Source organism: Sinocyclocheilus rhinocerous, unplaced genomic scaffold (genome assembly GCF_001515625.1).
Source record: "Sinocyclocheilus rhinocerous isolate Xijiao unplaced genomic scaffold, SAMN03320098_v1.1 scaffold75, whole genome shotgun sequence".
Lineage (NCBI taxonomy): Eukaryota > Metazoa > Chordata > Actinopteri > Cypriniformes > Cyprinidae > Sinocyclocheilus > Sinocyclocheilus rhinocerous.
In genome coordinates this window covers 501565-517045 of record NW_015632455.1, presented here as the reverse complement: position 1 = coordinate 517045, position 15481 = coordinate 501565, and the positions used below count along the sequence as shown (strand labels likewise).

The 15481-nt window shown below is 38.5% G+C and overlaps 1 protein-coding gene across 1 annotated transcript in view; it reads left to right on the top strand.

Annotated features, from left to right (window-relative positions):
• The window catches only part of LOC107742290 (diacylglycerol kinase delta-like), an 87844-nt gene continuing 72363 nt past the window's right edge, over positions 1 to 15481 (top strand). Inside the window, exons 1-2 of the mRNA XM_016555197.1 lie at positions 1 to 138; positions 1668 to 1903. Of these exons, the coding sequence (XP_016410683.1) occupies positions 1727 to 1903 (177 nt within the window). The 5' untranslated portion in view covers positions 1 to 138; positions 1668 to 1726. The remainder of the gene's footprint in view (positions 139 to 1667; positions 1904 to 15481) is intronic.

The following is a 15481-nucleotide window of genomic DNA, read 5'->3' as shown; positions in this document are numbered from 1 at the left end:
CCGATGCTATGCGTATGCGCGCGTATGTGCGCGACAGGAGCAGATTTGACAGTATCTCACCGCGCTGCGCGAGAGCCCACCAAGAGCAATAAGAACACGCAAACGAGGGTCAACGGCAACCGACAGCGCACCATAGAGGTAAAACACCACATCCACGTCCACCTTTACATTTAGTCGGAACAACCGCGGCAGACGGAATCATGCGCGAGACTGACAGTTGAGTCTATTTGTCAATTCAGAAAGTGATGGCCGAACGCCGCGAGCATTCAATGAATCAAACCGTTAACGCTTTTATTCAAACGACGGAGCCGGAGGACGCCGCTCTCGTGATTTCGCAAAATTGTGTATGTACAGCATTAATGCTGCCTACAACACGGCTGTTTTTGGTTTGAAAGACACGAGAACACAGCTGGTGTGTTACTGAGTCAGAGATATCCGTGTCAATATAATCTCAAATGCATTAGACGCCTGGGTTTAAATATTAGTAATGGCATTATTCACTCTAACGTCTCTTTATTGCTCTGCAAAGCGACTGGCTCGTTTTCACACGTAGACAACCGACGCGCGACATCATAACAGGTAGTTAATTCATGTTTACAGGAGATGTGTGTGCCATAAACTGAAGTCCGATGCAGAAAGCGTCGCGTTTTTTCGGTGGAGACACGTTAAGGTAATGTTTTGGGGCAAGGGGCGATTTAATTACATTAACGGCGAGAAAGGTGATAACGGAGTGTCGCCTAAACGAATGATTGTGAGCGCAACGAATGCGCAGCTGTGAACACGCGCAACAGTCAGCGAGTCCATGCATCTCTCAAAGCCCTGACAGCGACCGTCTGTGGATTATGTCAGATGGGGTTGTATCGATTCTGAGCGCTAATGGGCTTCACCGTCTGCATAAGGGTCAATGGCGTGTCGCTCATTATTTTGTCTGGCTCTATTGTTATGCAAAAAGCCATTCATAAAAATGACCTGGATGCATTTTGTATGATTAGCCTAATATGTTTTTACTTTATGAATTAAAATGCATTTGGATATGTGATTCTGTGAGGTTTAAGGTAAAAAGTATAATGGTGCTGATGGTATCTCTCTCTCTCTACATATATATAGGAATAAGGGATGAATTAGAAAAAAAAAGAAATGTTAAAAATAAGTAGTTCAGCATAATATTTCGTTATTATTTCTTTAAAAAAGGTGACATTTTGTTTTAAAATCTAACTAATATGTGAAATATTTGAAAACTTTTGTCAATTTGCAATTTGTTATCCTGACAGAAAATAACAATTAAATTCGAGGTATTCAAGGTTGAAATATTTTATTACTTTTTCTTGTTTGTTACACTACTTTTTATACATGAAACCAACATGAACACAAAGATCACAAGATCTTGTGTTTTAGAAGATTCTTCTTTTTATCACCTCAGATATCCTTTTTTCAATGACCCTTAATGCTGTTGTGCAATAGACAAAATAATCCCCTGTTGTTGTTAACCGTCTTTTGGTTTGTGCTGTGGTTTCTTTTGTTGGCCTCAACGCTCAGCACAATCAAAATGGAGGAACTGAATTTGCCTTGAACGCTATAGTTCATAGAGCTTTAAAATGAAAGCAGAAGAAGTCTCTTTGGGAATCAATACCGTTAGCTGCCGTTGAGCAATGCTTTCTCTGTTTCAGAGCTGACTTGGCACAAAGGAGGAGTCGAGTGCTGTGAAAATCGTGTGCCCTGCACAGTCATGGCCTCGAAGCTCAATCCAAATGTCCTTTATGTCCGGGAGCCCCGGGAGTCCCTGACCTCTCCGGACCCTCAAGCCGAGGCGGGTGACGAATCATCGGACAGTGACGGGGAGCCTGAGGAGACCTCGCACAAACTCATCCGAAAAGTGTCCACTTCTGGTCAGATTCGAGCCAAGGTAGGATTTCACGACAAAATACGAAATTGTATGAGATGTTGTTCACTTTTTTTTTTAACCACTCCAATCATGCTTAGTACATATTTATTTATTTATTTATTTTCTGTGAGAAAAGTTGCTGAAGTCACACTTTGATACCCCAAAAGACGAAGTACTCAATACCCAAGTGTGCACACACACACACACACACACACACACAGAGACATTGTATAGTCGAAGCTGCAGTGCATATTGATCCAGGGGACAGTCACTGATGGCTCAGAATCAGTCAATACTTGGCATGCTATGACTAGTACAGTGTATGTACAATATCAATGTCAGTTTGGACTAATGTTTATTCCTAAAAGGGCAAGGATATGAGACACTCATTAGCAAGCTTATTATGCTACACAAGACAGCATCTAGTCTACAGAGTGGATGCACATGTATTTTTGTTCATCAAAAGCCCAAATGCTGTTGATTAATTGAGCTCATTTTACAATTAGTTTGAAGCTGAATGATTGTATTTCCTGACAAAGAGGGGAATTTGGTGTAGAGGTCAGTCTGTTCATGAACATACTGAGGGCTACCCTGACCCTTGACCCCTCACACGTCCCTGTTTATTGTGTCAGCTTTGTGTTGTATTTTGATAAGATGAGAACAGCAGAATTGTTAGAATTGTTGAGCAGACAGAGTGTAAAATTCCCTATATAAATGTTTATATATAGCGATCCATGTGGGAAGAATATGGAAGCTTGTTTCCACCATAGGATAAAGAAGGTTATTGGGATTTTTTATCCCACAATTCAGACTTTTTTGATATCTCACAATTCAGACTTTCTTTCTCACAATGTAGAACTGAGAGATATAAACTCATAATTCTGACTTCTTTTCTCACAATTCTGAGTTTACATTTACCAATATCTCAATTCTACTTTTTTTTGCTTCCACCAAAAATAAAAATAAAAAAGGTCATTTTTATATCACAGTTCCTTTTTTTTCTTGCAGTTGTGAATTTACACCATGCGGTTCTAACTTCATCTCATGCAAATGCACATTTATATCTTTTTACATTAATCAGATGTAAAGATCAGATGTTAACTTGCAATTGTGACTTTTATATCTTGCAATTCTGAGACAAAATGTCTAAATTGTGAGATAAAAAGTCGCAATTAACTTTTTTATTTTTTATCCTGTGGTAGAAAGCTTCCACAAAAGAATAAGACTTGAATACAGACCCAGCAGGCAAAAAGTGTAGCAGAATTTAGTGCCTCACCTGTGCTTCCCACCCCCACAGTTCAGTATTCATGTATCAGGTCAGGTGACCTTTCTCCTTTGGCCCATGTGAGATCCTGAGTGTTAAAAGTGACTGCAACAGTGAGGTCACCTGTTTTGTAGCCTGAGAGTTGGGTGTCTTTATAACAGAACAATGTAAGGTTATAGATCTCACTTTCTTCTACAGTTAGGCTCAGCAGTGACTTAGTAACTAGCTATTTATTTCTCTTGACGCTGTTTGGCCTTGGCCCATTGAACAACTTTTTACATTTAACACTGTAATGCTACTCACAGAGTGCAAAGGTTTATTGCACTGCCACCATGACAAATCATATCAGCTTTATTGGATAATTTCTTGAAGATTCCTTTAAAACAGATCTCAGATCAGGCCTTGAACGCCATGCTTGAGTGTTTCATCTTTGCATCCTCTCTGTTAAACAGCTGAAAACTGACCTCAGATCAGTTAAACCATCTGATCTGCTTAGTGTAAGCAGATCTCAAATAAGCAATGGCTTTGTGTACATGAACATTTAGATCATAATTGTAATAAGATGAACCTGATCCCAGATCAGCACATGTCAGTCATATTTATCTTGACAGTGTGGTTGATGAAATTAGCAGAATATTAGTCAGTATCAGCAAGCCAGTGAAGCTGAACTAATTGAATCGGGCAATTACACAGATGCCAATTAAGTTAACATTTTCATTTAGTCAAATAATGTCTAACACTTTGCTAATACTTGATGTAAAAGTTCTTTGATAATTCTATTCTTACAACCTGAAACTTTTGAAATGATTTTGATGTACACTACTACTGTTCAAATGTTTGGGATCGGTAATGTGAAGTTGTGCTGATTAATAATTTTTTGGAAATTTTTCAGGGTTCTTGAAATATAAAAAATGGTGACAGTGCCAAAAAAAAAAAAAAACGTACTGATGCCAAGCTTTTTAATGGTTGTGTAATTTTCAGACTTAAAAGTAATGCTTAATAATATCACAAATAGCACTTCAGAGAAATCCATTGGAAATTTTATCTTTGATTTTCATTTTTCTGCATACACATGAACCTTGACAGAAAATAAGGGTGCTTTTACAAGCACTTACCGTATTACTTGAGAGAGGCATAGAACTTTAGGTAAATTTTGCAGATGCCCTTTCACTCTATATTTTACATTATCTGGACCTAAGGATTTGTACACAGCATGTAATGATCTGAATCATTGTACAGTGTGTCATAAGCTAGCCTTGTGTAGCCAGACTTCTGATTTGCGGCATGAACTATGATCCACAATGCAGCTTAATCTGACCAAAACAACAGAAAGAGACCGTCTGATAAACCACAGTTGGTTTTTGATTTATGTGCCATTTAGGGGTACATTTACACGCAGTAGATTATACTACAATAATTCATTATTCTCTGTGAAGCATGTGTTGTAACCGCACTACTCAAAAAACCTGTGTGTACTTGCATCCTGTGGTCATGTAAAGTCAGTCAATCAGACAGGAAATGGTGATTTTAGTCAGCGCTTACTATTTTTGTGTGCAGCATCAGACAGTCAATAAACGGGCAGCAGACGGTCCGTTGGAGGTTCATCAGATGTTGAGGGTGACTAATGACAGGCTAATGCTGCTTAGCAGAATTTGATATTCAGTACAGTATGTGCCTGATGAAAATAAATTGTGTGTTTGTGTGTGTGCTTAGATTGGTGTCAGCAAACTGCATGCTTCTTCCTCTTGCTCATTAGTGATTTCCCCTTCATTAGCATACTTGTTAAACCCTGCTAAGCATTATGAAGTGTGACATGTCATTTCAGCCTGACTGAGTTCATTTGTTACCTGTTGTTGCTGTGCACACACTGACATTTAAATGTGTAGAATCACAGTTAACGTGTTGTGAGTTTTGTAAATGTCTTAGACAGTTACCCCATTTGAGTGTTTTGATGATCACCTTTAAATAGAAAAGTGAACATTGATTGAAATGTATTTTATTAACTATATAAACATGTATTTTAATGTATGTTTGACACGCTGGATGTTAAAAATATATAAGATGATGTTTAGGCTAAAATCAGTATTTTTTATTTAGCAAGGGCGCATTAAATTAATCAAAATCTAAGTAAACGCATTTACTATTTTAAATAATCTCTGTAATCAAAAGTAATCTCTTTCTTTTGAAATTTCTGTTCATCAAAGAAGCCAGAAAATATGAAGAAACACATCTGTTTTCAACACTGATAACAATAAGAAATGATTCTTAAGCTCCAAAACAACATGTTAGAATCATTCCTGAAGGATCATGTGACTGAAAATTCAGTTTTGCCATCTTTTTAAAAATTAAACATTTTTACTCTATTTTTGATCAAATAATCACAGCCTTGGTGATTTCTTTCAAAAACATAAAAAAATCTTACTGACCCCAAACTTTTGAATTGAAGTGTATGTATGTAAACCCCATTGGGTTCCACCATATGTGCATTATATATACTGCATGCTAAGTTACAAAATAGTAGTTAATATGCCATTCCAAACATACCCTGTGTGTTTCTGTCTATGATTATGTTGATGATGACATTATTAGTGTATAAGAGGAGACCTGAGAAATAAGTGTGTGCAGGGCTCAACAAACAACATTTTGCGAATTCTGCTCGATTGTGCTGATGTAAGTATGTCACCAGGTTATATTACCTAGCCTGGGTAACACTGATGATAAATTGTATAGGGCTAAAAAAAAATTAATTCTTGTTGTTGAATATGTGTAGAGATAAAAATGAGACCGAATGAGATGCAGGAAACAGAGGAGGAAGTATGCAGGGGTCTTATATATGTGTTTGTGAATTAGGAAAAAGACGAGAGTAACAGTGATGATGCGTGAACGTATATCCTGTAACCGGTTTCCTCTGAGGGTCTCGTTTATCAGTGCACACTGTCAATACTCTCCGTGTGTTAGATGGCCCTGTTCTCCTTCTTCCTGTCCAAGGGGTAAAGAATTACATAAGACTCTATCTCTCTCTCTGCCCTTTTTGTTAGTGCCCTCATTAATTTTGTGTGCAGAAACTGGAGGCAGGCAAGGAGGAAAAGTATGTGTGTTGTTGAGTTTTGTGTGTGTTAGCTGAGAGACACAGAGTGTGTCCATTCAGTCCATTTGCTGTGAGGCAGAATGACACAAGACAAATTCAGCCGAAGTTCAAGGTGAGAATCGGGGCAGAATTCCATGAAAACGAATTAACCATTTCTCCTCAAGGTTGCAGACCAAACGAGGCTGTGACCCCACCAGACCAGTGTCCAGCATTATTACCACTTTCACCGCAAGAATGAGTCTGACTACTGAAAACTGCTACCTGTTTACTATTTCGTCTTCTAAAGAAAGAGATCTGATACAAAACCAACACTTTTTTGTATTCACTATTCACAGTTTGAAAATCTGTAAATGTGTGAGCTGATGTCTCTTATAGAAAAGCAGGAAATGCAAACTAAAAAGATTTTAGTCAAGGGCCAAGCAAAACAACCTTCTAGTAAAAAAAAAAAAAAATAGAAAGCATAGTTAAGAGTTAAGAAAAGAGAAGTGAAGTGTACACTCACTGCAAAGGAGGGTGTGACACTGAGGAAATGTATAAATATAACTTTTTTTTTTAGGTTGATGTTGTTTATGGTGATGTCATTTGCCATAGCAATCGCCATTTCTGTTTTTACACTATATGTCTTTTTTGGCAAATTTGTCAATTTACAGTGTAGTTGATATTGTATTTTTAATTGTGCATCCTCATTTCCTCTATTTTTACATTTAGATTAGATTTACATTTGGCAGTGTCTAACACTTAAGTTAATCTTTAAAAACACTAGTAATTAAATTACACTGTTAATTGTAAACTTCAACATCTGAAAATGTTATTTTTTCATGCTGTACATTATAATGTTTTGATGCCTATTTTCACTACTGATTTTAATGTTAAGTAATTTAATTCTAATTTATAGACAAAATAGTGTAGAATTTTAATATCAGTGCATCCCTAGTCACATCAGTATGTTCTTACTGTTTTTAGTGATTCTGCTTTAGAAAACTTTGTCCAAGAACACTGTAGCAATTCCAGGCAGTTGTCCTCTGTCTTTTAAGAAGACTAGAAAATGCAGACGATGTTGAAGGGCACTGTGAATGTTTCTTGGACTCCTGGGTGTTTCAGTTTGAACATTCATGTGGATGATACTGAAGACCAACTGTATAGTGGGAGGAAAAGGTCAAGGGTTACGGTGTTTGTGTGCAAAACCCCTGTAGAATTACACGAGGAAATGGGTAGTCGCATGTCTAGGAATGACCCTGTGTTATTTTCCTTTGTTGTGTTTCCCAGAAGGTGACCTTATGTGGTGACTGAGAGTAACCCACAGTGAGTTTAGTCTCAGCCCATCACTAATGGCTGTTTAATGGTTTGTGTAACATGAGATTTCATAGTTAATTTTGGACGGCCAAGGTTGCCTGTTTTCTGGTATCACCTGCTAAACTATGTCAAATATGTCCAAGACTGAAAGAATACAGCTGTGACTGAATTCTCAGACCGCTGAACTTTCAAGAAACTTTCTAACCATCATCTTTACTCCACTTATTTTGTCTAAACTGGCTTTTTAGCTTTAGGATATGTATGTCATAATCACATTAGAACAATTACAGAACCTTGTTTTCTAATTAACATCGCATTATGTTTTATGGGCTGTCTGATAAGTTGATTGTCTTTAATAAGTTAAAAGTAATTAGAAGCAAATACAGCCTGTATGTATGTCTGTCTCTCATCTCGTTCACTAGAAGCTTTAAACCTCTTTTGTATTGATGTTCTGTCCCAGTGGATTCTGTGGGTCCCTATAGAGAAAGACAGCCTCAAATACATTATTGCAAAGGACAAAGAGAGAGAGCAAGATGCAGACAGACGGAGGGAACTAGAAGTAACAGAAGGGAGACTTTAATGCATATAAATATTTTTCATGAACTCATTCTTATATCTCCCCCAAAAATCCATCAGTTATTTACTCACGCTCATGTTGTTGAAATCTGTATGCTATTTTTTGGCTTGTTCCTCACATAAAACTATCAGAAGCTTCAGAAGACTTAGAGTAAATCATATGGACTGTGTTGTTTTCCCAGCCACTATGAACTGGCAAAGTTGTGTAACAGTCCTTTAAAAATGTGTTCAGCAGAAATAATAACAGCATATGGATTTGGAATGACACGAGAATGAGTAAATAATGAGTATAAATTAACTGAGTGAACAAATTTTTTATCTTTGGATGAACTGAACCCTATAACTCCAAAGCCCTTGAAGCGTCTGATCATTTATCATTTGTTTTACTTTTTGCGTTCACCTTGCAGTACCTGTCTCATCTCTCTTTCTTATTCTTGCTTGTCTTTCTTTCTCTTCTCATCCCTTTCTTTTTCTCTCCTTCTCTCTCTTTCTAGGTTAAACTTGAAAACCTAATTAGAAAAGCATCGTTCATCATTGCCTTGACAGTCCATTAAGGCAATGGAGCGGAGAGAGAGACAGTGAGAGAGAGAGAGAGAGAAAGAGAGTCTGACAGAGGCCTGAAGGATCTCTGGTTTGTCCAGAAGGTTCAGAGGGGACAGAAAGACTGCAGAGCATTTAAATAACAGGACTAGCTGTCGAACGTGTCTGTGTGTGAGAGAGAGGGCGAGATGTTTGTGTATGTGCGAAACAGAGGAGCTGTTTACTAATTTAAAGCTTTATAACTAAAAAATGAAGAGCACCAGGAATAAGAGATGAAAATCATAAGGAATATAATGATTGCAGTCTGATTTCTTAACGCTTCCATTAAAGATTCTTTTAGTACTTTTGAGAGATAAAAAAAGATGAAAAAATGCAACTGCATTGCCAAATGACGACATAATTATTGCGAAATGTTTACATAGACTACACTTTTTATTGATTTTCATGTCTAAAATGTATTTTTCAAAGCATAATTGCAGTCCCAAAATTGGCCACAGCTATATATTAAATAACGGTACTTAAACCAAAATGTAATGTTTTATTCATACATTCATTAATTCATTCATTCTCCTAAGAGGGCTTAATTTTGAGAATCTGATGTTTTTTTTAGACTTTTTTAGATGGGTTTCTTTCTTTCTTTCTTTCTTTCTTGCCAACATTCTCTTATAGTGAGCGCTAAGCGATGTAACATAGGTTAAGACACATATGTACATGCATTTTTTTCTCATCTTCCTTTCATGTTGTTTTCATTCTTCTGGGCTCATAAGTGATCCGCACACATACACACGTACACACTAGCAGTCCTTCATCCTCTGGAGAAAGGTCTACCGTAATGAGCTCTGTCTTTCTCACATTGTGAGGGCACATGTATGAGAGAGACAGGTGGCAGAGAGAGCAGAGGACAAGTGAACGAGAGGCACAGATGCATCAGGTAGCTTTTAGTTCTGTTCCAATCATCACAAGCTGCCCAGGGGAACCCAGCACATGCTGTCTACTGAGCTTCTATGTTACACACAAACCAGGTGCGATAAACTGACAAGTGATAAATCAAATCTCTCCAATCTACCTCTTTGTGATTTGTCAGTTGTTTGGTTTCTATTTCTGTTATGTCTCATCCAACGTGAAATTCTCATTGGTTCAAACACGTAGCTGTATGTAAATGTATGTGAATGTAGCTGTATGTGTATGGTTTGATTGACTGTCAGTTTGTCACTTTATACAGCCTTTATTTTTTGCTTTCAAAAAATTAAATGCTGGAAACTTCACTAGACACAAGTGAAATGAATTAGCCCAGTCATAAAGTTTAATGTGTGTCTGTGAAAAAGAGGAAGAATGAGCTACTGGGTTGTTAGTTTGATTGATAGTAGAGTGTGCATGTCAGTTTCCATCTCTCTTCTTTGCTAATGAAGACAGATAGCACAAGTCATAACACAGCATCAGTCAAGATGAGCACACGGACACACGCGTAGCAGCAATAGCATCTCCAGTCAGGACAAAATGGAAGCCATCAGGCCATGTTGACGCCCACTCACATTCTCTCATCTATTCTTTTCATAGTTTCAATGAAGAAAACCGAAACAGGAAGGAAGTCTACTTCTGTGTTTCCTTTTTTGACACTCTCTGCATTTCAGAGCATGTTTTTGTTGCTAAAAATAGCTGCGGAGGGTTTTGATTCACGCTACACACTCCACAAAACAGGAAGCGTCCAGGGGTTTACTTCAGTCAGGACAGTGAAGCTCAACTTAGTGTAGACAGAGTTTAGTCAGATGTTTTTTGTTTGTTTGTTTGTTTGTTTTTGATCAGTCACCTTTTTAGCAACATTGAATGCCTTTTTACTTTTCTTTCTTTCTTTCTCCCATCAGATCTATTGATGTTCACAGATGGTTTTCCCAGTATGAGTAATGCTCTTGCAGGGAGACTGATCCTAGTTCAGATATGACTGTAGCTCAGTCATTATTGTCAAATGTTATTAATATGTTTACAGCACTGGTTCCATACTACTGTATGCATTAGGGTTGCACAGTTTACTTACTGTATGTTACAGTAGTATTGCAGTGCCCAAACCTCAAAATACCCACAGTGCCATAGTATTTACAATTGATTTAGTATTCAGTAATTAGTTGCAATAGTATTTAGTAATAGTGTTGGGGACTGCCCCACTAATGCCGGTTCTTTAATGGTGTTAAGATCACTTTTGCCCGTGTGGTGAAAGGCACAATGAACCCCAATGGGTCATACTGCGTTGCTAGCACTTGATAGGCTGTTCTCATTGTTAGTGTGACATGTTCGATGGGGCGACATTGGTATCCTAGTGTATCAGCAGCACAATTCCACCTGAGACCCAAAGTTGGCTCCATTGGATCAGTCCTGTTCTGTTCAAGCCATTGTTCTGCAGCTGAAGACCTTGCTTCTGTGGGTAGATGAGAGATCACTGATGGCTGGTTGCTAGCCCATTGTCTAAGGTCAAAACCACCCGTGGCTAGCAGACTGCGCAGTTGATCAACTGTTAGATTGGCTTCAGATGTGGTTGGAAAGCTTGCCAGATAGTTGTCCACATAAAAACTCTGCTGCACTGCCTGTAAAGCACCTGGGTAACTCTCTTGGTTATTGCGAGCATGTTGTTGCACAGCAAAAATGGCACAACACGGGCTGCTGGTTGTACCAAACGGCAAGACTTCCCATCCATAGACATCTGGACAGTTCTCATAGTGCAGATCTCGCCAGATGAAGCAGAGAAGAGGTCTGTCCTCAGGCAGCAAGCGGACCTGATGGAACATTCCACGGATATCTGCACTTACAGCCACGTTGTGTTGACGGAATCTCAAGAGAACGCCCAACAATGATGGGCCAAGTGCAGACCCTGGCAGAAGCTGATCATTCAGAGACAGACCTTGATACCTGAATGAGCAATTGAAGACCAATCTTGGTTTATCGTTGTGACACACCAGGTGATGGGGAATGTACCAGGCCTCCTCTGATTTGGTGACTTCTTCAGGTTGAAGCTTAGAAACATAGCCTGCCTTAATGAGCTTATTAATCTCACCAGAGTAGACAGCAGCTTTTTCAGGGTCTCTCTGAAGTTTCCTCTCTGTACTCCTCAGACTAGGCATGACAGACTGAATTGTGCTTGTGAGTTTCGGAGGTAAGGGTGGAGGGCTTGATGAACTAGAAGGTGCAGGAGAAGATCGTGGCGATGATGCAACTGTCTGTACCCGTTCATTGTCCTCGTTTTCCTGTTCCTCCCTCAAGAATGATTTGATGTGTTCCATCATTTCGTCTCGGCGGTGCTTTCGTTTCTTAAGCTGATCTAATTTCTTGAGAAGATTGTCCATTTCATCCGTCTCCTCTTTCTCCTTCTCGCTTATGGATTCCATTATTTTCGTTAATGAGTCCATACTCAATAAGCCTGCTTGACTTGGACTAGGAGTGGCTCGATGTACACCTTGACTGGATGCTGCATCTGCTTGACTTGTATACACTGCGGCTGCTGCTCCTCTCTGCTCCTCTGACTCCCTCTGAACAGGACTGGAGGAAAGGGCAGGTCGGTGATGGAAGTCAAGGATGTAATCCTCAAGGTGCCTGGGGGCTTGACATCGCCGTGATGGTCTAATTTGAGGAGGAGATGTTTGTTTGCTATCTGATGACATTCTGAAGTAGTCAAGCAAAAGTATTAATAATAGTATATAGTATTAAAGATATATAATATAAAGAATTCACAACAAATAGTATATAATGTGCTGTAGTACAAACAGTAGTACGGTGATTCTTGGTAATACATTTTCGCATGCAGTATATGAGAGTGTGATAGAACAGAATTAAACACAATACAGGAATTAAAAAAATAACTCCTTTTAATTGCATTGGTGTATTGTTGAATACACCAAAAACACAAACAGCCAAGTTCATTATTGCAGACATAACTTTACTGTAAACAAAGTCTACCCTTAATTTTCTGTGAAAACTGAATTGCAATAATGTGTGAAAGTAAAGAAATTAAAAGATACATTCAGAACTATATTATTTTTGTATAACAACTGTAAATAAAAAAGGTGATCCACACAACTATAGAGGTTGACTCTAAAAAAAAAAAAAAAAAAAAAAAAAAAAAAGGTATAAAGCTGTCACTGGGGCAGGAAAAACTAAAAGCTGTATCTTTGTATGTTATTAACCTCTAAATGAAACATACAGTATTAGTTCCTAAAGTGTACAAATTAGTACCTTTTGATAGGGTACCGCTCCAGCAACAGCTTTGTACCTTTTTTCTGATCGTAATGCTACTTGATATCATGATACTTTTTCTGATATAGTACAACACTACTATAGATAAACAGTTTCAGATTGTCCTGTTCTTGTAAACATCCGGTTATGAAAAAAGACATCAGAGATCAAAGATCTGCACTGTTGCTCTGAAAAATAGGCGCAGAGGGTCTGAAGCGGAGAAGAATGACCTTAAACTAGGCGTCAGAACTGTTGGTTTTGTGGGCATGGGCAGTGACAGAGTAATATGCCTCTGATGGTGACAATCTACACATTCATGCAGGCCAAAAGCTGAGAGAGAGAGAGAGAGGTGGGGCACAACAGGGAAGAATGAGTCATTCTTTTTTTACACTGTCACTCTGGTCCACTTGAGGAGTTTTAAAGGAGAGAGAGACAGACCTCTTCTCTAATCAAAGGCCATTGTTCTGTGCCCGGCTCTTGTGAAATCTGGAGCGGTCCAGTATAAAAGCTCTCAGTGGCGATCACATGCATCAGCACTGCACCAAACAACACTGCAGTGTAAACAGAGGACACACGCAAGCCTTGTTCACACACACATAAACCAGTGTGAAAGCCTAAATTCACACTGAACGCACACATTTGAGCACAGATGCATGCAAGCTGGATGTGTGATCCGGAGGATCTGGATTCAGAAAGAAGCACATCAGTTTCTTGATTGATGTTTAGAATAGTCTGGTTTGAACACATGCAACAATGCCAACTGGTTTAGCAATGTTAGGTCACCCATTGCTACAGCAGTGACATGTTGTTAAAATTAAAACAGAGCTCTTTGGGTTGTGAGGTAGAGATCAACGTTTCTATATCTGGGCCATTGTCATCAGTACATCAGGGAAGTGGTTTTTGGTTTCATTTGTAAAGAAGTTTCATATTGTTCTTCTTTCTCTCTTTCTCTTGTTTTCTCTCTCTTCCAGTAAGCATTGCTAGCAGGTCAGTCATTTTTACGCTGGTGCAGGTCTATTTGTGGCTGTGGTCAGGTCTGCAGGAAGATGGTTTTAGCGTGCTTGTTATTTCCTGTAACGTTCCAACAGAATCAAGTCCAAAAGTGATCATACTGAGAGACGCATAGAAAGATAGAGAGAAAGATTTGGCTAGATGAGGGAAACAGACTGAAAGCAAGCGGGGTGCCATGACATTGCGGTCAGATTTCCCAGAATGCCACTGTTGACGGGAGGTGTGAAGTAGCAGAGGGTTTGCTCATCATGTCTAATGGATAGGGTGAATGCAATTATATGACATGCTTAAAACGTAATGCAGATGTTTAGTAATAGGTACACATTAAGCTCAAGTGCCTTACTTTAGCGTTTGTCCTACTTTACCTGTATTCACCTTGAAGGTAAAACTGACGCTCTCTTCTGGGTCATGGTTACTGCATGAGCTAGAAGAAATGATGGAAAGGGAAAGATGAGGAAGAAATGAGAAAAAGATAATAAATGTGACCAAACTAAATGTGACCAAAAAATAGAACATGTGGTGACCCTAGGGGTGGGCGATATGGCAAAAATATCATATCACAATTTTTTTTTAGAAATATCACGTTGGTTTGTCTATTTTGCAAGTTGTTTGAGCATTACAGCCAAACTAATTTCCCTATTAAAAAGACAAAGCCTTTCGCCAAAAAAGAATGGTGGATATTTAGGCCAAAGTGGGTGAAGATAAATAATCTGCCATTATTTTATTTGTTATTAAAAAATTAGAAGAAAGATACAGATTACAAATACACATAATATACAAATAAAACAAACAGTGTTTTATTTTCAGGTACAATAGGTGTATTTAACAGGAACATTCAAGAAATTGAATGAACAAATATAAAAATAAAACACTATATATATTGATTCCTATTAAAGCAACTGTATCAGTGTTAATTTCGTTGACGAATAATTTTCGTCATAATTGTCGTCAACGACATTTTTTTCACCGACGACAACGAGACGATAACGAACTAAAACTCTTTTTGAATGACAAAAACTATGATGTAAATCTATTGACATTTTCGTCAACGAATAAAAACAAGACGAAAATGTTAGGGAGGGACTATTTGGGATGAGATTCATTCAGAACGAATCTGCTGCGTGGTTCGGAGGTTAGATGTGTAGGCTACATATGAACCGGCGGGACATAAGCTAACATACACTTGCTGCACGTCGCATAAAACTTTAAAAAAATGTCAATATGTGGGAGTAAGAGAAGAGCAGACATATGGATAAATCTGACAACGCAAGAGAGAACTCAATTCAGTCCGGTTTTCTGAGCGCAGACACTATACACACAAAGCACGTCTCACAGCGCGCGAGTACTCTTTCGCGTCGCATGAACGGAGAATTACACACAAAATGATGTCGAATTGTCCGTTTTGACGAGTATTCACGTAAACACAGTTGATTACGTCTTAAGTGAACGTAAACAGTAGGAAGAACGTGTATCAGTACATTGCATCCATTGCAGCCGTGCATTCGGTTTTAAAGGGACAGCAGCCTAATTTAGTTGCTATTGTCCGAGTCACTGATGTTAATCAAGCAACAAAAGAAAGACAGAAAATCACGCACTGCTCTTGACTGAA